The following is a 22,911-nucleotide window of genomic DNA, read 5'->3' as shown; positions in this document are numbered from 1 at the left end:
ACTTGGGCCATCTGCTTCCTTCTCAGGCCATTAGCAGGAATCTAGATGGCAAGTAGAGCAACTGAGACTTGAAAGGGCTCCCATGACAACACCACAGGAAGTGGCTTTACTTGCTATGCCAGCTCCTCTGTAGTTATTCTAATCCTGGTTTGCTCTTAATTAACTGTTTGGGACAGTGTTCAAGTCACCTTTATTTCTAGTTTCCTGTAGAAAGAATTCCTATCTTACCAGTCTGCCAGAGTTATTTTAACAGTAACACTGATAATGTTGAATGATATTTCTTATTCTCAAACTTTTCTTTGAGATCTAGAATCCTTTTAGATCCATTCTATAAACTGCCCTCCAGGTCCCCATAAAAAATCTTGTGTATCCCTCTAAGTTCCCATACAAACCTTGTGTCTCAGTGATTGTACTTGTTACATTGTTGCTGGCGCAATGACTTCCTTGCCAGTTTGTGAACTGCTATGCCTTATTTATTTTTCAATCCTTTAAAAAGTCTGCATAATGCCTGATACATTACAGATTCACAGCAAATATTTGGTTGAACTGATAGAGAGATTGCCTAAATATATGCGTGTCATATTAGAGAAACTCTGTGAGAATCACAAAGTTTCAGAAACTTGAAAAATATTTTGAAGTGCTTGTTACCTTTTCTTAATATGGCAAAAAGATGAAAGTCCTTCTTTTAACAAAGGCCTGAAGTCTAGTCAGAATGAACAATATTGTTTTTGTTTTAGTTCTTTATCAGTTGTTCTGAATTCCTGATAGTGCTCATCATTTAAAAGAATAATTTTTAAACAATGATATTGGTAGGTAAATGTTTAAAACAGGCTTAGTAGTTACATATTTAATCCTTGTGATACTAAATCAGATTTACTTAAATCCTTTTGCAGTCGTATATTTCAGCTTACCACAACCAACCTTTCCATTAAGAGAAATTGTGCACCACTTTGGTGGAGCATTATTTTGCTCATGGACCAATGAAGACATTTTCAAATTTAAACGTAGTCTCAGCAACTGTTTCTTTACTGTCTTATTCTTTAGGTTTCCCTGAAAATATGTGTACTTTCAAACTATGCAAAAACATGGCTTTATGTGTATGTTTCTATACTTTGTCTGTTAATGCATTAGTAGTCACTGAAAGTCTTTGGTGCGTAACTATTTGTAACATGTAGTATTCTCCTTTCTCTGTTGAAGCGCTCTCCGTCCTGTACTCCAGCTAGCAAAGGCAGACGTGTAAGATACTATTGCACTCTGTGTACCCACCCTGAGGCTTTCTACCCTTATCTCTACCCTTTGCCTGTGGTTGCAGAACTTGAAGTTTTTGTGATGTACTATGACACTTACTGCATGCTTTGTGCTGCTGCTCCTGCTGTTGCTACTCTGCTATTTTGTGTATGTGTTGGGTTTTTTGTTTGTTTTTCTTCTTTGGCTTTGGCCGCAAAGCTTTAGGAATGTTGATTAAAAACTTCTGTAGCCAAACTCCTAAAATGACCTTTTAATTTTTTGTGGGAGAAAATGATTCTAAGATATGCTAAATTGATCAAAGAAAAGTAAATTAATTTCTAAATAAGAACCTGATACAAGCAAATGCATAGAGGTTTCTTAATGACTTTAATTATGTAGAAAGAAAATTTGATCATATCTGGAAAATTCCTTATATATATATCTTTAACTAACTATAAACATCTTCCTATGCTAACGCTAACTCCCTGTTTCTCATATGAAATGGGTTAGTCACTACCTCTATCTGTGTAAGAGTATGATAAATTCACAATGAGGACTCTATGCATGGAAAGGTCTCAACTTTTTCTGCAGCAATCCCCATCCCACCAGCAGCTATTTATACACATACATACATACTTTCCAGATGAAAAGCAGTCCATCTGGCTTATAAGTATGTGTTCCAATTTTTATATACTGAATAAAATCATAACATTAAAAAGGAAACAGTGATAGATCTGTTTTTGACTTTGATCTGTCAGTTTCATGATCATTGGGATTTTCAACAAGTTAAATCCAGGATTGTTGGACTTTGAGGGATCTAGATCAGGAAATTCTCTGGTTTACCGTTGGTACTGGAAGAAATAGGGTGGCCCCCTGCTCGCTGTGCTCTTACCTTTCTGGTATGGTGGAAGGTTTGTTGTAAAAGAAATGTGAATAACACTATATAGCATATATTTTCAGACTACTGTTTACTAATAAGTAAACAGTTCATATATCAGTGCTATGTGGCTAGTAGAACCATGAGTTCAACTGGTATCTCATTAATTATTGAACTAGTTTCTTGATTACATTGAGATTTGTAGAGTGTTAAAACCATTGGGTATTTGGTTTTAAAAAAGTACTCTGAATATATGTTAATTATTTAATAAAACTTCTAGAAGGGATGACTGTAATGTTGTATGTCCAGTAGGTTCAAATCATCAGTCTGTGAATTCACTAAAATTTTGAGTACTTGTTTTTGAATAAATCTATAATTCAGAGAGTTTTTGTTTTTCTGATTAATTTTTTTATGGATTTGTTACATATCATTTGCTTTGCATACTTCTGGGATCTTCATTACCCAGGAAGTTTATATAAATCTTGAAATAAGTGTATTCTTTTTAGAGAAATATTTGTATTAAGGCCCCTATTCTTAATTGTATGTCTTTATTCTATAGAACATGAATTAGCCAGTTAACAAAAACCTGTTGACTTGTAATTACATAAAAATTTTTAGTGCAGTTTTTCTTTGGTTAAGAATATCAGAAATAGGGCCGGTGCTGCAGCTCAATAGGCTAATCCTCCGCCTGCGGCGCTGGCACCCCGGGTCCTAGTCCCAGTCGGGGCACCGGATTCTGTCCTGGTTGCCCCTCTTCCAGGCTAGCTCTCTGCTATGGCCCAGGAGTGCAGTGGAGGATGGCCCAAGTCCTTGGGCCCTGCACCCACATGGGAGACCAGGAGAAGCTCCTGGCTTCGCATCAGCGCAATGCGCTGGCCATTGGAGGGTGAACCAACGGCAAAAGGAAGACCTTTCTGTCTGTTTCTCTGTCTCTCACTGTCTACTCTGCCTGTCAAAAAAAAAAAAAAAAAAAAAGAATATCACAAATAAAAAGTCAATCAATGAAAAGTGGTAGTGACTGGCCGCTGCCATGGCTTAACAGGCTAATCCTCTGCCTGTGGCGCCGGCACACCGGGTTCTAGTCCTGGTCGGGGCGCCGGATTCTATCCCGGTTGCCCCTCTTCCAGGCCAGCTCTCTGCTGTGGCCAGGGAGTACAGTGGAGGATGGCCCAAGTGCTTGGGCCCTGAACCCGCATGGGAGACCAGGAGAAGCACCTGGCTTCTGGCTTCAGATCAGCGAGATGCGCCGGCCGCGGTGGCCATTGGAGGGTGAACCAACAGCAAAAAGGAAGACCTTTCTCTCTGTCTCTGTCTCTCTCTCTCACTATCCACTCTGCCTGTCAAAAAAAAAAAGTGGTAGTGACTATGATGCAGATGATGTAAAATAATGAATTATTCAATACAAAATAGAAATATCTCAGTGGCATAGTGTGAGGAACTTTCATATTCCCTGAAGCATCAGACTATTCCTGTAGGATACAAATGATTATATTCCTTACAGAAAACCTAATATGGTTGTCTGTTTCATGTGATATTTTCAGAAAAGCAAATTTTAATACTTTAATAAGTTTAAAATCCTTTGTAAAATATCATATAAATGAGGTGTTCCTAAATAGAATTTGCTGTATTCTTATTTCTAGTGTAAGGCATCATTTATATCTGAATACTTGACTTATAATTGGAATTTACTTAACCATCGTTGAAGTAAAATTTATCAATAGTTTTATTGTCTGAATATAAATGGTGAGTGTTAGTTCTGTAGTACTTTAATTAATAGAAACAGTGTTTCATTTCAAACTGTCCCTTTAAAGTTTGGAGCAAAGATTAAAGTCAGCCAGCATGAGGACTTTGTTTTTATGTTTTCTTAGAACATTTAGAAATTTTCTCGAGTAGATATTTAAACAAATATATTTTTTCAAGAAAGTAGTTTATTTTGATATAAAAATCTATTGTTATTCTGCCACAACAGTTTGAAGAAATACATATAATGTCTTTTTATTACTTTACATCTTTTGGTCTACCTTACATTAATATATTTTTAAATTAATTATAACTAGATAGATAACACTAATTATAACCTTCAGTCATTTATTAGGATTTATTTTAGAATAATAAAATATTTACTAAAATGTTTATTTCCAAATGATACAGCACTTTTCTATTACTTTTTTTTTTTTTAACCATAAGCTCAGGTGACAGTTATATCACTAAAAGTTTAGGGTTATAAGTGTTCTGAATAAAAAAATGTGTTATTCCTTACTCCTTTATTTGCAAAACATTTCTAGATGAACAAAAAAGAAAACTGATAAAACACTGGATTTTTTTCTATTAATTTCTATATCCATACAAACAACATGTTAGATGCAGGCTATCTTTAATAGACTGAGCATTTGTCATCTGAATCAAATCTTGGTTTCTTTCCCTTTTCAAAGAAGTTTTCTCATGAGAATGTTGCTACTTGTACAAATCTGTAATTATTTGGGTGTTAAAAAAGTTCATTGGGCTGGCGCTGCGGCTCACTAGGCTAATCCTCCGCCTTGCGGCATCGGCACACCGGGTTCTAGTCCCGGTCGGGGTGCCGGATTCTGTCCTGGTTGCCCCTCTTCCAGGCCAGCTCTCTGCTGTGGCCAGGGAGTACAGTGGAGGATGGCCCAAGTGCTTGGGCCCTGCACCCCATGGGAGACCAGGAGAAGCACCTGGCTCCTGCCATCAGATCAGCGCGGTGCGCTGGCCGCAGTGTGCCAGCAGCGGCGGCCATTGGAGGGTGAACCAATGGCAAAGGAAGACCTTTCTCTCTCTCTCTCTCTCTCACTGTCCACTCTGCCTGTCAAAAAAAAAATAAAAAATAATAATAAAAAAAAGTTCATTGATATATATTATTTTGGAGATTTATTTATTTAAGAGGCAGAGTTACAGAGAGAGGGAGAGACAGAGAGAGTCTTCTATCTGCTGGTTCACTCCCCTAATGGCTGCGACAGCTGGAGTGAGGTCAATCCAAAGCCATGATACAGGAACTTCTTCCGGGTCTCCCAAGCACTTGGACCGTCCTCTGCTGCTTTCTCAGGTGCATTAGCAGGGAGCTAGATTGGCACTGGAGCAGCTGGGACTCAAACCCATGCCCATATTGGCTGCTGGCGCTGCTGGCGGAGGCTTCACCAGCTAAGCTACAGCGCTGGCCCCCATTGATATATATTTAAGGTAATTAGTTCTAGTTATTTTTATTCTATGTAGGTTATACAGCATAATTTGAGGACTTCTTGATAAAGAGATGATCTAAAAATCAGTTCCCTGATCCTGGAAAGAAAAAAGAAGCTTTATTTTACTGTGCTATTCTAAAAATACATTTTGATGATCATTTATTAGAAAAATCCTAATGGACTGGGGGAAATTGATGGTATTTCTTGCATGACAGGATTATACAATGTGTATGATACTACTAAAACTCAGATTTTCTACTTTTTGCTTTCTTTTTTAAAGTAGGATATTATGTTAAAAATGACATAGGAATATTAGAGATTTTGTAATGACTGTTCAGAATGAATCCTTAAAGTATATTTATTTAGGAGAATACATAATCAAAAAATATATTTATATGAATATTCTACATTTTCCCAGTAGATTACAGCTCAAAAATATATAGTGAATTGTTTATATTGTTCAGTTAATGTTTGTTTCTGAGGCTGGCGCTGTAGCACAGAGGGCTAAAACCCCAGCCTACAGCACCAGCATCCCATATGGGCACCCGTTCGAGTCCCGGCTGCTCCTCTTCCAATCCAGCTCTCTGCTATGACCTGGGAAAGGAGTAGAGGATGGCCCAAGTCCTTGGGCTCCTACAGCCATGTAGGAGACCTGGAAGAATCTCCTGGCTCCTGGCTTCGGATCAGCTCAGCTCTGGACATTGTGGTCATTTGGGGTGTGAACCAGCAGAATGGAAGATCTCACTCATTCTCTCTCTCTCTCTCTCTATTTCTCTCTCACTCTCTCTCTCTCTCTCTCTCTCTCTCTTTCTCTCTCTGACTCTCCACCTCTCCTTCTCTCTTTATGTAACTCTGACTTTCAAATAAATAATTATTAAAAAAATAGATTTGTTCCCAGTGTATTTACTTGGACAATTTTAAAATATTCTATACAATAAATATTAGCTATTTATTAGCTACTTTTGTATTTTTTATTTATTTATTTGAAAGAGTTACACAGAGAGGGGAGAGACAGATCTGAGCTGCGCTGATCTGAAGCCAGGAGCCTGGGTTTCCCACACTGATGCAGGGGCCCAAGGACTTGGGCCATCTTCTACTGTTTTCCCAGGCCATAGCAGAGTAGCTACTCATTTTTCACTATTTTCCCTTTTTATCATTCTTTGTATATAATCACATCTGATTATTGAATTATGAGATCTTTGCTCTTTATGTGTATCACCTTTTTTAGCTTTTCTTGCATTCTTAATGCAAAATTTTTACAACAAAATTTTTTAGTTTCCATAGTTTAAATATTAATAATGATTACATTTGTTTTTAAAGTTCTTTGTATAAAAATTAATGTTACTAACTGCTACTAACAGTTACTAACTGTTGTACCATACTATATCTGAATCATTGCCAATTATTAAAGTTAATTTTAGGCTATCTTTAAGTCCTATCATGTAGTCACTGAATATTCTAAAAGCTTAATAGAACTGATTTCTTTTTAGTGGTTAGAATAGTCACTTATCATAAATGCATGGTAAGCATTTAGTTATATTTAAAATTAACAACTTCTTGAACTTTTTGGTGAAAATTAAAACTGAAAATATGTGAAATTATATTATTATTTATATTGTTAAGTCACCTTCAAAATATTGTTTACACTGAAAGTAACCCTGAAAGAAAATTAAATATTAAAATCTATTAATATTATGAACTATTTGCTCCTAAGTGTTTTTAAAAGGATCCCAAAATATTTTTTAAAGTTTAAGGTTAAAAACTTCTTTTGTTGCAATTTTACTTATCTTTACCATGCTTTTGGCTGGTCTGTTGAAAAATACACTTTTGGAAATTAAAGTGATATTTTTGTGTCTGTGTGGTTTTAGGCTCCTGCATTTTTAAAAAAATATATTTATTTTATTTATTTGAAAGGCAGAATTAGAGTGTGGAAGCCAAAAAGAGAGACAGAGAGCTCTTCCATCTGCTGGTGTAGTGGCTACAACGACCAGTGCTGTGCCAGGGTGAAACTAGGAACCCAGAAGTCCATCCTAGTCTCCCACATGGGTGCAGAGACCCAAGCATTTGAACCATCATCTATTGCTTTCTCAGGTGAATTAGCAAGGAACAGGATCAGAAATGAAGCAGCTGAACTTGAACCAGCACGCATATGGAATGCTGGCATCACAAGCAGAGTAAAACCCAGTATGCCAATGTGCCAGCTCCTACAATGATAATTTTTTTAAACTTCAGTTACATAGTCACGGTGGCTTTTTGTAATCAAGAATATTGTAACTGGCACAGTTGAATTTTTTTACTATATCCAATTAATGCTATCTCAAATATTCTAATATTTTTACTTATTTTTATAATTTTACGAAGGAAACTAAATTTTGTTTAATCTAAAGTTGATTTTTTTACTTGAAGAACTTACAACTCTGGAAAAGCTAGTATGGTAATTTTCTTTATGTAATATTAATATTGGCTTGTTATTTTTTAAAAAAAGATTATTTATTTGAAAGGCAGAGTAACAAAATGGAGGGGGAACACACAAGAGGTAGAGACAGAGAAAGAGATCTTCCATCCCTTGGTTCATTTCCCAAATGGCCACAGTAGACCTCGGCTGGCCCAGTCTAAAACCAGGAGCCAGAAACTCCATCAATGTCTCCTGGATGAGTTGACAAGAATTCAGGTACTTGAGCTATCATCCCCTGCTTCCCAGGTGCAATAGCAGGGAGCTGGACTGGAAATCAGGAGTAGCTAGGACTCCAGCTAGTGCTCCCATATGGGATGCCAGCTTCCTGTGCAGCAGTTTTAACCTTTTGTACCACAATGCTCACCCCTGGTTTATCTTTTTTACTTTAAATATTTTCCTCTTTGGAATAACCAACTTGTATCTAATTCAGCTAAGAAAATCATGTTTGAATATATTTTTGTTCCTATTGTTTTATTTGTTTTTATTGATAAGTAAAAACTAGTTAGCAGGAAAAGACTTTAATAAATGTCAGGAATTCTTCAGCACATGTTGCATAGCTCAAAGATCAGCCTGCTATAAAATTTCAACCTATATTATTAGATTTAGCAAATGCCTGCCTTTCTTATTTTTAAAGAGTTTTTAAAGTAATTAGACCCTTCAGTCCTATTGACAGCATTACCTTTTACACAGTAATTTGATTTTATGTTTCAGATTTTCTTACAGTGGCCCAGTTTTTGCACACAACACATCCTCTACTTGGTCACTTCTTTTAAATTTTATTAAGTAATTATTTGAATCCATGTTAAGGTCACACTTTCTAAAAATCTCCCTCTAGTTTCCATAAAGTTATATAAATTGCAAGGTGAATAGGAGTCCATGGTGGATGGAGTTCTGATAAAATGGATTTGATAAGCAAAAGCAGTATTGATAAATTGGTCAGAGATCTCTGTCAGGAGAGGAGATAATATTCCTGAGCCTTCATGATCATTAAATTACATTTGAGTGCCTCTTTTGTGGAGGTAACCTTTAGAAGAACAAAAATAGTGCTGAATTTGCTGTCAGCAGATTAGATACAGCACAGCACTGCCACTCCAACTTCCCTAGATATCCTCCCTGAGACCCTTCTTGTTCCCACTTCTCCAAAATCCTGTAACTAAAGATTTAAGGCCCAGTGATGGTCATGTGTGTCAGTCCTGTCTTGTGGATTGCGAGGATTGCCTGTTCATGCCCATCACAATGGGAGGAGGTCGGTGGGCAACAGTAGACAGCTGCCTTACTGTTTTGCAGCCTACCTGCCTGTCAGATTTTAAAAGTTCTCCTCACTGAACAGAAGTTCACTTTTATTTTCATGTGCAATATATTCTATATTAATAGTAGGTACGGGGGGCGGGGCAGGGCAGCCTGTGGCATGGTGGGCCCTGGTTGAATCCCAGCTGTTCCACTTCTGATTCAGGTCTGTTATGACTTGGGAAAGCCGTGGAAGATGGCCCAAGTCCATGTGCCCCTTCACCCACATGGGAGAACTGGAAGAAGTGCCAGGCTCCTGGCTTCAGATTGGCCCAGCTCAGGCAGTTGCAGACATTTGGGGAGTGAGCCTGTGGATTAAAGACCTCTCTGTCTCTCTCTATACACCTCTGTAACTCCACCTTTCAAATAAATAAATAAGATCTTAAGTAAAATAGTAGGCAGGAAAATATCCACAACTTGAGAAAATAATTCATACACTTAGAGACTGAACTCATGTACTCTTAGTTCTGTTGTACTGAAAACAGAGCTAAAAGTTACCTTACAGAGAAACCTTTTTTTCCAGGTATCTCTATTCCTGATCATTTATTATTTAATCTAGCATTTTGTTTTATTTTTAAAAAAGATTTATTTATTTATTTGAAAGGCAGAGTCACAGAGAGGCAGAGACAGAGAGAGAGAGAAGTCTTACATCCGTTGGTTCACTCCCCAAATGTCTACAACGACTGGAGCTGGGCCAGTCCAAAGCCAAGAGCTTGGAGCTTCTTCCAGGTCTCCCACATGGGTGCAGGGGCCCAAGGACTTGGGCCATCTTCTTCTTCTGCTTTCCCAGGTGCATTGGCAGGGAGCTGATTGTAAGTCAAGCAGCTGGGACTCCAACCAGCACCCAAATGGGATGCTGGCACTTCAGGTGGCAGCTTTACCCACTATGCCAGTGTCATCCCCTACCCCAGCATTTTAAAATGTGTTTACTTATTTAAATGAGCTATTCTAATAACTCCATCTAAATATATTCCAATAACTGCACCCTATGTCTTTCATTGGTGGCTATTCTAAGGGGTGTTTTACTTGTAACGTCTTCTTAATAACCTTAATGACACAAAAAAATTTAAATATGTTATTTACAATTATTAGTACTATTTATTTATTTTTTATTTTTTGCCAGGCAGAGTTAGACAGTGTGAGAGAGAGACAGAGAGAGAGTTATAGACAGTGATAGAGAGATAGAGAGAAAGGTCTTCCTTCCGTTGGTTCACTCCCCTAATGGCTGCCATGACCCAAGTACTTGGGCCATCCTCCACTGCCCTCCCAGGCCACAGCAGAGCGCTGGACTGGAAGAGGAGCAACCAGGACTAGTACCTGGCGCCCCAACCAGGACTAGAACCCGTGGTGCCGGCACAGCAGGCGGGGGATTAGCCAAGTGAGCCACGGCACTGGCCAGTACTATTTATTGATTTGTCACTTCTGATCTAAATATTACTCTTCCTTCACAGCATTCAACAAAGTTCCCTGACATCCTTTCCAAATTACCTTTTGTTCTGAAAGCTCAATCTTTGTAAATTTGAAAATTTCTACACTGAATAGATAATCAGTCATCGTGCTTCCTAAGATCTTTGCCAAATTTTAGCTCAAAACACTTTCAACTTTTTTTTTTTTTTTTTTTTTTTGACAGGCAGAGTGGACAGTGAGAGAGAGACAGAGAGAAAGGTCTTCCTTTTCTGTTGGTTCACCCGCCAATGGCCACTGTGGCTGGCACTCTGCACCGCGCTGATCCGAAGGCAGGAGCCAGGTGCTTCTCCTGGTCTCCCATGCGGGTGCAGGGGCCAAGCACTTGGGCCATCCTCCACTGCCTTCCCGGGCCACAGCAGAGAGCTGGACTGGAAGAGGAGCAACCAGGACAGAATCCAGCACCCTGACCGGGACTAGAACCAGTGTGCCGGTGCCGCAGGTGGAGGATTAGCCTATTGAGCTGCAGCACCAGCCCACTTTCAACTTTTAAAAATACTTAGTTTGAGGGGCTGGCATCACAGTGCAATGGGTTTAAGCTCTGACCTACAGTGCCGGCATCCCATATAGGTGCCAGTTTGAGTCCCAGCTGCTCCCCTTCCTGTCCAGCTCCCTGCTAATGCACCTGGAAAGCAGTGGAAGATGGCTGAAGTCCTTGGGTCCCTTGCACCCTCATGGGAGACCCAGAAGACTCCTGGCTCCTGGCTTTGCATCAGCACAGCTCTGACCATTGCAGCCATTGCGGGAGTGAACCAGTGGATGGAAGACCTTTCTTTCTGTCTCTCCCTCTCACTGTAACTCTACCTCTCAAATAAGTAAATAAAATCTTTAAAAAAAAAAAATACTTGGTTTGAAAGAGTGCAACTGAATATAAGTGTTGGTATTTCTACTGCTATAAAATTAAAAGGAGCTTGCTTTAGTGACAAGCAGAAAGCTGATAGGTTAGTTTCTTTTACTTTCATTAAAGCCTAGTAGAACAAATTTCATTCTTACTGTAGTATATATTGTATATGTTGCATTTAGTTCATATTTACATAGGATTTATTTTGTGAAATACAAAATTTCCAATGGAATACAAATACAAAACACACAGTAGAGACCAGTACTCAAAGTAAGAAATCAGCATTAAAAATAGGGTAAGAGCCTTGTTTAACTATGGTTATGTTAATGCTTGTTTACATTAAAGCTTCTGGTTATGATTTTGCTTAATGACACATTCCTAACATGCATATTCAAACTGAAGTTTTTGCTGTCCTTCCTCAAGAAATGTTGCTCATGATCATGCCTTTCTGAAATTTGCTAAGAGCTTCGCATTGTTTAAAAGTGACTTCTTGGGTTTTGTTTTTTCTGACTTACTTTCCTAGACTGATCCGGTTGAGAACATATACGTACGGAATCCCAGTGTAAAGGTTTACCTCCAGTCAAGGTCCACAGTGTCTTCTTCCACATCTAGTGAAGCTGAGCCAGTTAAGGTGCCTCACTCCCCAACTTTTCACTTGTGTCATTAAAGAGGGAATTGAAAAAAACGAGTGAAATCAGTCTCTCGTCTTAATCAAATATATTATTTTTATATTCTATTGAAGATCTTACACTTATGTAATAATATAGACAGAAGTAGAAAAGTTGTAAATTGTTCACAAAAGTGTAATATGAAATAGATAAATTATTTAACATTAAATATACTCTTAGAGAAATATATAGAACAGAGGATAATTTTATGTAAATTTTTTAATTGTGAGACTGCCATTCTCAAATTTTAGTTGTTTGAATAAATCTGATAAGCCAACATGTAATTATATATCTAAGCAGAGCTTAAAAATTGCCGCAACTAGCAACAGAGTAGCTTATTCTAACAGCTAAGTGAACAACAGACATTGAACAGTACAAAAAATAAAACTGCTGTGTTGTGAATAGCAACTGGCCAATTTTCTCAATAGAAGCCATTTCTTCCACCAGGCAGAAGAATGTGTTGTATTTCAGTTTGTACCATCCTGCCTCAAGAAGCAGTTCAGGTTCTCTTTCACCATCACAGTTTAGACAGAGTTTCCTTACATCCCATTTTATATTACTTTATAACCTCCAGAATTGTGTTTAGCATTTCAGTAAAAGCAGAAAATCTGGTCTGAAAATTATCTACAGGGAAGTGTGAGTTTTAGTAAGTTGTCATGACTGTTTTCCAATCTTAGGATGGACTCTGTCAGACTGGTTTAATAAGATCTGTGTTTTTTAGTTACATTTGTTTTAATATTCAGGGATTATATATTTTATTTTAATGATAAAGTATATAAAACATCCAGCAAATAATATAAATACTATGTAACCATCATCTACAGGTTTAACATACATGAACATTTTGCCCTGGTTTTTTCAGTTATTTATTCAGAGAAAAAGATATTTCAGAAATAGTTAAAACATCTCTCCTTTTACCATTACTCTCTGCTTTTCCAGATGTACCTAAATATCCTGAAGCTGGGTTGCATCTTCTGTCCTTTGGTTTCAATGTACTTATTATTTTGTTTGTGTTCATAAATACTATACAGTAGTACTTGTCATGTATTTAAAAATTTTTACAAATACAACATGTGCTTCCACAGTTTTTTTCATTCAGAAGTATTATTCTTTTAAGATTTAATCATACATGTCTGGTTCATTCGTGCTATATAAAGTCATTTTACGTATATACCACAACCATCCATTTTTGTTGGATATTTAGGTTGTTTGCAGTCATCTAGTATATAATCAGTGCTGAAGTGAACATTCTAATATATTTGTCTGCTTTTGCATATATATGGATTTTGTTTAGCATGTATACTTAGAACTGAAATTACGAGGTTGTCTGATACATGCTTTTGCAACTTCAGATCTTGCCAAATTGCTTTCTGCACTAGTTGAACTAATTTTCACTCCAACTAGCAGTATGAGAGTTTATGTCCCCACATCTTGGCTAACACCTGGTACTTTCTGTCCTTGACTTTTGCCAGTTTGATGAATATGAGTGACATTTTTGTTTTAACTTATATTTCCCTTTTTGGTGTTATTGCATTTTTTTTTAAGTGTGTGAGGTTTTTTTGTTTTTGTTTTGTTTTTTTATTTGAGAGGTAGAGTTACAGACAGTGAAAGGGAGAAAGAAAGGTCTTCTGTTTGCTGGTTCACTCCCCAGATGGCCACAACGACCGGAGCTGCGCCGATCCGAAGGCAGGAACCAGGAGCTTCTTCTGGGTCTCCCAGAGGGTGCAGGGGCCCAAGGACTTGGGCCATGTTCTGCTGCTTTCCCAGGCCATAGCTGAGAGCAGGATGTAGAGAGGAGCAGCGGGGACTAGAACCTGCGCCCATATGGGATGCCGGCACTGCAGGCAAAGGATTAACCTACTGTGCCACAGTGCTGACCCCATTGTCTTTTTAAATATGTATATTGACAACTGATTTGCCTGTTCCTATCCCTTGTCTATTGTTCAATTGACTGACTTTTCTTATTTTTGTAAGCAGTCTTTATATATTCCAGATATCAATTCATTGCTGGCTTACATGCATTGCAAATATTTTTTCTCTCAGTATACCTTATTTTAAAATTTTGTTTGTGGTATCTTTTTGTCTTGCAAGTTTTTATTTTTTATTTTTTTAAAAGATTTATTTTATTTATTTGAAAGAATTACAGAGAGGTAGAGACAGAGAGAAAGGTCTTCCATCCACTGGTTCACTCCACTGATGGACACAACGGCCAGAGCTGCGCCGATCCAAAGCCAGGAGCTTCTTCTGGGTCTCCCAAGTGGGTGCAGGGGCCATCTTCTACTGCTTTCCCAGGCCATAACAGAGCGCTGGATCGGAAGTGGAGCAGCCCGGACTAGAAGCAGCACCCATATGGGATGCCAGTGCTTCAGGCCAAGGCTTTCACCCACTGTGCCACAGCACTGGCCCTGCAAGTTTTTTTTATTTTAAAGTAGTCACATTTATCAATCTTTTCCTTTATGACTTCTGCTTTTTATGTTGTGTTAAACCCATTCTTCCAAATGCTGAAATTATCATTATTCTTCCAAGTTTTACAGTTCTGCTTTTACATGTTTAGGAATTTAATCAGACTGAAGTTTGTTGCTATGTATAATAGGAAATGGTGTTCTAATCTCTTTTTTCCTATGGGGTGTAAACAACTGACTCCTATAACCCCTGATTTGTAGTGTAGTCACTGCGTGGGTCTGTTTGAGAATTCTATATCCTCTTCTCTTGTTCTTTTGGTTACTCCCTCACTGATACCCCCCCCCCTTTTTTTTTATTACTGTAGTTCTGAAATAATTCCTGATACTTGGTATGCTGACCCATTCCTACCCACCTTAATTGTCTTCCTTTTCTTCTTGACCTAGTCTCCCATATTATTTTTAGGACAAGCTGGCCAAGTTCCATTGGGACTTCTGATTGGAATTGCATGAATTTATAGTTTTATTTGGGGAGAATTGACATCTACATGATACCAGATATTTCTGTCTGTGTACTTGATACACAATTAGTTAGGTATTCTTATACATAAAGTTTCATTATTTTCAGTATACTTCATATTGCTTATTAGATTTGTTCCTTAGTACCATAAATTTTTTGTTGTTATGATCAATGAAATGTTTAAAAATGTTTTCTTAATCAGCATTACTGTACTTTATAAACTCTCTTCGTCTTTTATCTGGCACTCTTGTTTGATTCTTTTTAATTTAATAACTTCTCTTAGACTTGCTGTATGCCTTCTTATGACAATTTTGTTTTCTGTTAATTTTTATTATACTTTATATTGATTCTTAGTGTTCTTCTCTTTCATACTTATATTTATCTTCCCAAATGTTAAATTATATATTTTCTTCAAAACTTTTTCAGATTGTTCAAAAGTAAATAAATTTTAAATTAGAACTAAACGCACAAACAAAACTGTGAGAAATTCACTTGAATTTTTTTAAGGCTGTGGTGAATATAAAATATTACATTTTTGGGGTTGTAAAGTAGCAAAGACAAAGAGACCAACCATTTTTCTCTTGATATTTTAAAATATTCTGTAACTTTAAGTATTCTTTTTCCTCTTGTCGATTGCTTAGCTTTCTAAAAGGTAGTTTTTCTTCATTTCTTTTTTTATACTTTGCTAAGCATTGTCTCTCCTTTCTCGTAATAACATTGAGTAAAATCACTGATTCCTTTTATTCAAAGAAATATCTTACTTCAAAAAAGACATGTTTTACATAGCTAACTAATTATTGTAATTTGTAACTAAGTTTGTACTAAGTTTGAAATTCCAGTAATAATCATTTAACTCCCTTTTTTGGAAATAATTTCTTCACTAATCTCAGTCTCTGTCTGTTTGTGGGGGTCAAGTAGTTAAAAGAGTCATCTAAATATCTTTAAATCTTGCTAAAAACTCAGATACTTTTTAGAATGAATATGGCAAATTGAGATGAACATAAGAATTAATGTCTTCATTTTTATATAGGCTGTATGCTATGACTGTTTTCTTCTGTAGACTTTCTTTTCCAAATGTGTTTAAATTTCAGACTAAGACAAATTTTACTAATTGAACAAATGTTACATTGGAAGATATTGTAGGCAGAAATTTAAATTAGCAACACTGAGAATTTTAGGTTTATCGAGGTATATTTTAGTAGAACTTTATGTCACATTAATGTTTTAGCTTTATTTTACTTTGATTTCTTTCTAGTTATATTTGAAATTGATGGAGTGTTTCATGACATTTATTTCCTTTTTGCCCTGGGGTTTAGACTGTAGACTCTACTCCACTTCCTGTTCACACACCAACCTTAAGAAAAAAGGGATGTACTGGTTCAGCTGGCCTCCCACCTAAGGTACTTGCTTTGTTAGAAACCTGGTTTGTTCACAACAACAAACAAACAGAATGGATTTCTTCTGTTTTGTGTATTTGCTGTGATTTTTTTTTAATATTGATTTCTTCAGAGTTATTAAAGCTTGAGACAAAAATAAATTCTGTATGAATGGAAATAATCACCATTGAAAACAGGAGGAATATACATATTTTTCTTTTTCATCATCTTAAATTCACTGTTCTGAAGTCTGTTACAATCTTGATACCTAAATAAGGTATTATTGAGGCTACTTATGACAGAATCTGCGATTGAGATTAATAAACCACTGAGAAAGAGAAATGATTAATGAAAAATGTCAGGTAGATTCTTTGTTTTCCATTCTATTCAATGTGATTGAATCAAGAATTATAGACTGTAGAACATGAAGATTTAGATGTTTATCTCAAGCTCTTACAGAGAAATTCTAAAAATTGGAAAACTGAGATGATCTACCTGCTTACAGTATAAACCTTTGATAAACCAACAGAATGTAAGGTCAGTAGATCTGAAAAACTGATAAAATTTGCACAAAGTAAAATTGGTGTAAAAGCAAGACAGCAAAACCTATTCCCAAATAATGCCAAATTTTGAGATCAGATAGAAAATTAATTTAAAATAAACATAGCAAATATGTGTAAAGAGATAAGAAAGGAAGTACATTAATAACGTGAGTCAGTGTAAGATAGGAAGAAAAATAAAGTAGAAATACTTCACATGAAAATATAGCTACTGAAGTAGCTCAGTAGATGGCTTTAATAATGGAAGAATAGATAAGAAGAAAAGTGACTAATGTGGAAGATAAGATACAATATATGAAAATTAATTCATGGCAGAAATAGTGTCAACATTTATGTAGTAGAACTTTCAAAAGAAAAGGAAAAAAATAGCAAGATGGAACTACTTAAAGAGTCAGTGACTTAAATTTTCCAAATTAAAAATGAAAAGCCTCATAATGAAAGATATCATTAGGTATTATTGAAAATAGATAACAAAAACTCATACCCAGAAACATTATAGTAAAATTTAAGGTTATCATAAATCAACAGAAAATTATAAGAACTTTTAAAAACAAAGAGCACATCATTTTTGTAAAAGAACAAATACTGAAATTTGGTCAAGTCATTCTGTATAAAAGGATTACCTGCTTTTCTCCTCTTGGCATTTTTTACTTTATTTTGTGGTACGTAAATGAGATATCACAGATGAAGAGAACAGAATTTGTTGTAAGCTTTAAATTTCAAGTTTCAGATATTCCCTTAAGTTTTTTGTTAGTTTCATGTTAGTCTCAACTGAAATAAATACTGCTTCATTAAGTGTTTTTCACCAATGTTGACATTTGATGGTATATAGAAGAATTCTTACTAATTTAAGTCAGGGCATATATGAAAGAGAAATAACTGACTAGATTTGTATCCATTAAAGAATAAATGATCTTTGAGTGCTTACTATATACAGAGCACTTTTTGAAAGGCTTTGTTTTTATTTTTATTAACCACATCATGAAGTAGCTATTACTGATCATATTTAATAAATCGGAAATTGAGTCACAAAGGAGTTAAGTAATGTACTCCTCCTAAGTTCACAAAACAGTAGCAGTTGTTTATTAGAATTCATTTATTGTTGAAATATGCTAAGCATTAATCTAGAGGAAAAAAAGGAATATTCCAAAGAGATAAAGTCTGCATTAGCTTAACACCATATAAATCAGACAAGACAGAGATTTCTGTAATGTTTTTAATTAGAAATTTCAGACTGCCTTCTAACTCTAGAATCATATGCATGTATTTTTTTCTGCTCATTGAGATACTGCCTCTTGCCATGGGAGAAAGATTTATGAAGTATAATGTTTAGTATTGATCATAAAAAATTAAGCTCATGAGTCACAGTGGAAATAAAAATTTTAATTGTTCTTTATTATCCTTAAGAAGTATGAAGCATATTAAAATTCTATGTTTGTATAGGTACAAATGTGCAGATTTCACTTACTTCTTTGGTAATAGTGATTTGAAGAATTTAAGAGAATCCTGAAGCTAAAATCTGTGAGAAAAAAATCCCAAATGCTGCAGTTTATTTTGTTTACATACTATTCAAATGATATTCAAGAACAATTAATTATTTTAACTGGCTCAGCATTGCTTAGTAAAAATATTTAAAGATCAGAAACAATAGAAAGATATCTTGAGAAATAGAAAAATTCATCCTTCTTTAGGAAAACATTGTAGTAGGTGGTGTGGGTCGTAGGGGTTCACTGTTGGAATCATTTAGTAAGTAATCAGTGTGTATTTTTTTTTTATCAATTTACTTTGCAGCGCAAGACTCACCAGTTTTTTGTAAAATCTTTTACTACTCCTACCAAATGTCATCAGTGTACCTCTTTGATGGTGGGTTTGATAAGACAGGGCTGTTCATGTGAAGGTAAGAACAAAATGGAAAGAAAAATGTGACTTTAGAGTCCTAACATTTACTACCTAAATTGTAATCAGATAACCTTATTCCCTTTAAAATGTATAGAAAATGCTTGTTTGATTGTTTTACTTAATTGTTTGCTTTTCTTTAGCTAACATGAATGGAAGCAGTAAACTGAACACCTTACTAAATTCTGTTGAATTATCAGAGAAATTAGACTGATTTTCTTCAGAAATATTTTTTAAAGGAGATGTATTTAAATACATTTCATTCATCTTTGTTTCATTATTTGGGTGATTTTGTTGTCCCCCAGACACCATTATGTACGTGACAGAAGATAGGAAAATTATCCGTAGAGAAATTGTTATTGAAAAGTAGGCAGTGTAGTACATTTTCAGAAATATTAAATGCCTGCTGCTATGCCTTAAAAAACATTTTATTTTTAGTATTCAAAGCAATAATTTTCCCCACCCATTCATTGGTTCATCCATCCCATGTGTATGGAATACCTGTTCCACACTTATAGGCATTGAGGATGCAGTTGTGGACTAGAGGGAAAGACAAAGATCCTGCCCTCCTGCCACTTACATTGTGAAAGATGAGAGAGAAAGGATCAAGGGCATTTAAACAGAAAACAGAGTACATTTGTTTGGAAAAAACTAAATTTTTTCCCAAAGACCTCTAAAATAAAAATGATTTAAACTAAGATAAGGTATATTGTTTGTAAATATTTTAGAAGCATACTTCTTTTTAAAATCAAATGAGACTTGCCACTATAAATTTCTGGTCTTATAAAAAATTTAAAAATAATTACTAATTCAAATGCTAATAATAGATTCCCTTCTTACATAGTTCTGCTCTTAGGGTTAGAAGGGACCTTAAAGTCAATGTAGTCAATCTTCAAGAGATACATGTGTTCTTTTTATAATATACTTCAAATTAGCTAATATTTGACTGTTTTGTGTAGGGGGGAATTAATATCGTCTGAAAGTAATGCATTGTAGTTCTCTCAACTAAAGTGGAAGATCTGGATTTCATTATCTTAACTAGTCCATTAAACAGTAGTTTAGAGCCAAAGAAAATGACCAGGACTCAAAAGTAGAGGCTTAACAGTTTTGAGTTTATTAAGTCATGAATAATATGAGTGAGTGTCCAAGAAACACCTGCAGATTGAAAAGAGCAAGTATGAGGACAGAGCCTTATGGGAAGACAAAAAGGAAAAGAGTCAAGAAATCTGAAAAAAAGGAAAAAAAACCTGTATCTTTAATGAGGAAGGCTGATTGATGCTAAAGGGGAGAATTTTTATGGTTTTCTTTTTTTAAAGATTTATTTTATTTATTTGAAAGACAGAGTTACAGAGAGAGGTAGAGACAGAGAGGTCTTGCATCCACTGATTCACTCCCCAGATGGCCGCAACTGCCGGTGCTGAGCCGATTTGAAGTCAGGAGCCAGGAGCTTCTTCTAGGTCTCCCACATGGGTGCATGGGCCCAAGGACTTGGGCCATCTTCTGCTGCTTTCCCAGGCCATAACAGAGAGCTGGATCAGAAGAGGAGCAGCAGGGATTCAGGCCAGGGCTTTAACCCATTGCGCCACAGCACTGGCCTCTTTATGGTTTTCAACTTTTGTCTTGTTCTGGAATCTGGCCAGTACTTGCAAGTTGTTTTAGAAATCTACCTGACTTTATGTTTCTTGTAAATTTTTATGCATTTACCATTCCATAGTAGGAATTTTTGAAATCTTCCCAGGCTCTCTTCCTTTATAGAATGTTACACCATGATTGTGCCTTTGAAATTGATCATTCAAAGCTGTGGGAACAGTAGAACATCCCCAGTCCTTGACAAGCTTTCATAAATGTTATGATAATATTGTTAGAGCCTGTAAAAATACCTGTCTTTATTTTTTCTGGGTTGATTGGAATTAGACACAGTATGGGTATCTTACTTTGTTCTACTGCCCTTGGGAGGTAAGATTTTGCTTTTGAATAAAACAAATCAGAACTTCTTAGTTCACTTGAAAGTGAATTGAGAAGTTTGGATAGTTTTTGGCAGTTAGCAGTAATCCATCTTGCTGTATTGGTTTCATAATATCCATTAGTGATGCATTATCCATTTCCACCATTTGTGTGCATTCTCAAAATGATTTTCCTTTAGTCTTTTCCTAATATTCTCTAGGATCCACTCTTAAGTAGAAATTGTCTAAGAGGATAATCTTTGATGATAACCCTTCACAACAAGATTGTTTGCTTTAAATATTTAACTTTTAATTTCTCACTGAAGCCTATGAATTTATTTTTATTTATTGTCTTAGAATCTCAAGTTTGTCATGTGAGTATCAAATAGAATTATCATAGCTTTGTTGTTAGTGGTTACAGGCCCTGAGCTAGACTGCCTGGCTTTATATTTCAACACTGCCTCTTTAGGTGGTCTATGTAACATGGGAATAATAAATGTACCTCTTTTTTGATTTTATAAGAGGAAAATAAAGCCACTCAATAAACTGTTGTTATCATCCTAGAATATTTTAAGTGTATATAATAACATTAATAATTCTTAAAATTCACCCTTAAATACCTTTATACACATTGAAAAATTCCATTTCAAGAAGGATTTGTAAACCTTGCTGAAGTTTAATATCCATTAATGATCCTTGAAAGGGAAATTTCAGGACAAATAACAAAGTGCATCAAGAGAAAGAGCTACTTCAAAATTCACTCTTTTAGAAATTATAATTTTAAATCAACCACGTTAGTTTACAAGATTAGATGTTTTTTCTGTTTGCTTCTTGTTTTGATCACTAATGCTAACACAAAGCCCTAGTATTACAAATAATAAAGTATTATTTTTTATAGAAATTCTTAAGCAAATATTGAGCTCCCCAGATGACAGAATTGTTCACAGTAAAATCAGAGTTAAGCATTCCTCTAAACACGATACATTGCATGCAAGCAGTGCTCAGTGAATTATTTTGTTATTGTTAAAATAGATTTCTTTCTTTGTTCCTTCCAAAAGTATGTGGATTCTCATGTCATATAACTTGTGTAAACAAAGCTCCAACAACTTGTCCAGTTCCTCCTGAACAGACGAAAGGTCCTCTGGGAATAGATCCACAGAAGGGAATAGGAACAGCATATGAAGGTCATGTCAGGGTATGTATGATTAGATTGAGTTTAAGTTAATCCTTTAAGGTTTATTAATGCATTAAAATGGAATCCAATCACTTTACAGATACGGTACTTGACAGGAAATTATAGGAATAAAAAATTTACCTGATAATTTATTTCATCCATAGTAATGACTTGAAAACAAAGCCTCTTCTTTACTTAGAAATGATTTGTTGAAATATTTATTTGAAAGGTAGAGAGACTGGGAGGCATAGAGTGAACTTTCATCCACTAGTTAACTCTACGGATGGTTTCAACAGCCAGGGCTGGGACTTGCTGAACCCAAGAATCTGGAACTCCATCCAGGAGGTCTCCCATGTGGAAGGCAGAGTCCCAGGTAGTTTGGCCATCATCTACTGCTCTCCCACATGCATTAGCAGGGAACTGGATTAGAAGGGGAATAGCCAGTAATAGAACTGGCTCCACACGTGATGCTTTAACCTACAGCACCAGAATGCCAGCCCCAGAGAGAAATTTTTAAATGTCTAAAATGTTTCTCTGTTGTCCCTGTTTTTGAGATGAACAGATATTGAAGTCTACATAAAGGAATCTTTGTCATCTATTTTTGCCAGAGAGGTGACATGATTATGAATTATGAGATATTATCAATACATAATCTCATTTGTTATCTTGGGTAATATTGATAGTATGAGCTGAATTTCACTTTACTACAAAGTCTGAGTTTATGCTATATAGAAGAATAATCCATGAGTTAGTTTAATGAATTACAAGTGAAAGGAAAAATAGTACCATTTAAAGAGTCTTCAGGGGCCGGCGCAATGGCTCATGAGGTTAATCCTCCGCCTGCGGCACCGGCATCCCATATGGGCACTGGGCTCTAGTCCCGGTTGCTCCTCTTCCAGTCCAGCTCTCTGCTGTGGCCCTGGAGGGCAGTGGAGTATGGCCCAAGTGCTTGGGCCCCTGCACCCGCACAGGAGACCAGGAAAGAAGCTCCTGGCTCCTGGCTTTGGATCGGCGTAGCTCCAGCCAT

General features: G+C 36.0%; 1 protein-coding gene across 4 annotated transcripts in view; it reads left to right on the top strand.

The window, feature by feature from the left end:
- Window positions 1–22,911, top strand: part of CDC42BPA (CDC42 binding protein kinase alpha) — a 352,518-nt gene that overhangs the window by 277,719 nt on the left and 51,888 nt on the right. For 2 of the 4 annotated variants that reach the window (XM_062210852.1, XM_062210850.1), the window contains 4 exons: window positions 11,872–11,979; window positions 16,252–16,335; window positions 18,663–18,768; window positions 21,769–21,905. In XM_062210852.1, coding sequence (XP_062066836.1) covers window positions 11,872–11,979; window positions 16,252–16,335; window positions 18,663–18,768; window positions 21,769–21,905 — 435 coding nt within the window. The remainder of the gene's footprint in view (window positions 1–11,871; window positions 11,980–16,251; window positions 16,336–18,662; window positions 18,769–21,768; window positions 21,906–22,911) is intronic. The other 2 variants (XM_062210853.1, XM_062210851.1) reach the window with 1 other exon arrangement.

Source organism: Lepus europaeus, chromosome 14, assembly GCF_033115175.1.
Source record: "Lepus europaeus isolate LE1 chromosome 14, mLepTim1.pri, whole genome shotgun sequence".
In the NCBI taxonomy this organism is placed as follows: domain Eukaryota; kingdom Metazoa; phylum Chordata; class Mammalia; order Lagomorpha; family Leporidae; genus Lepus; species Lepus europaeus.
The sequence above is the reverse complement of the archived record's forward strand: the minus strand, read 5'-3'. Positions and strand labels throughout refer to the sequence as shown.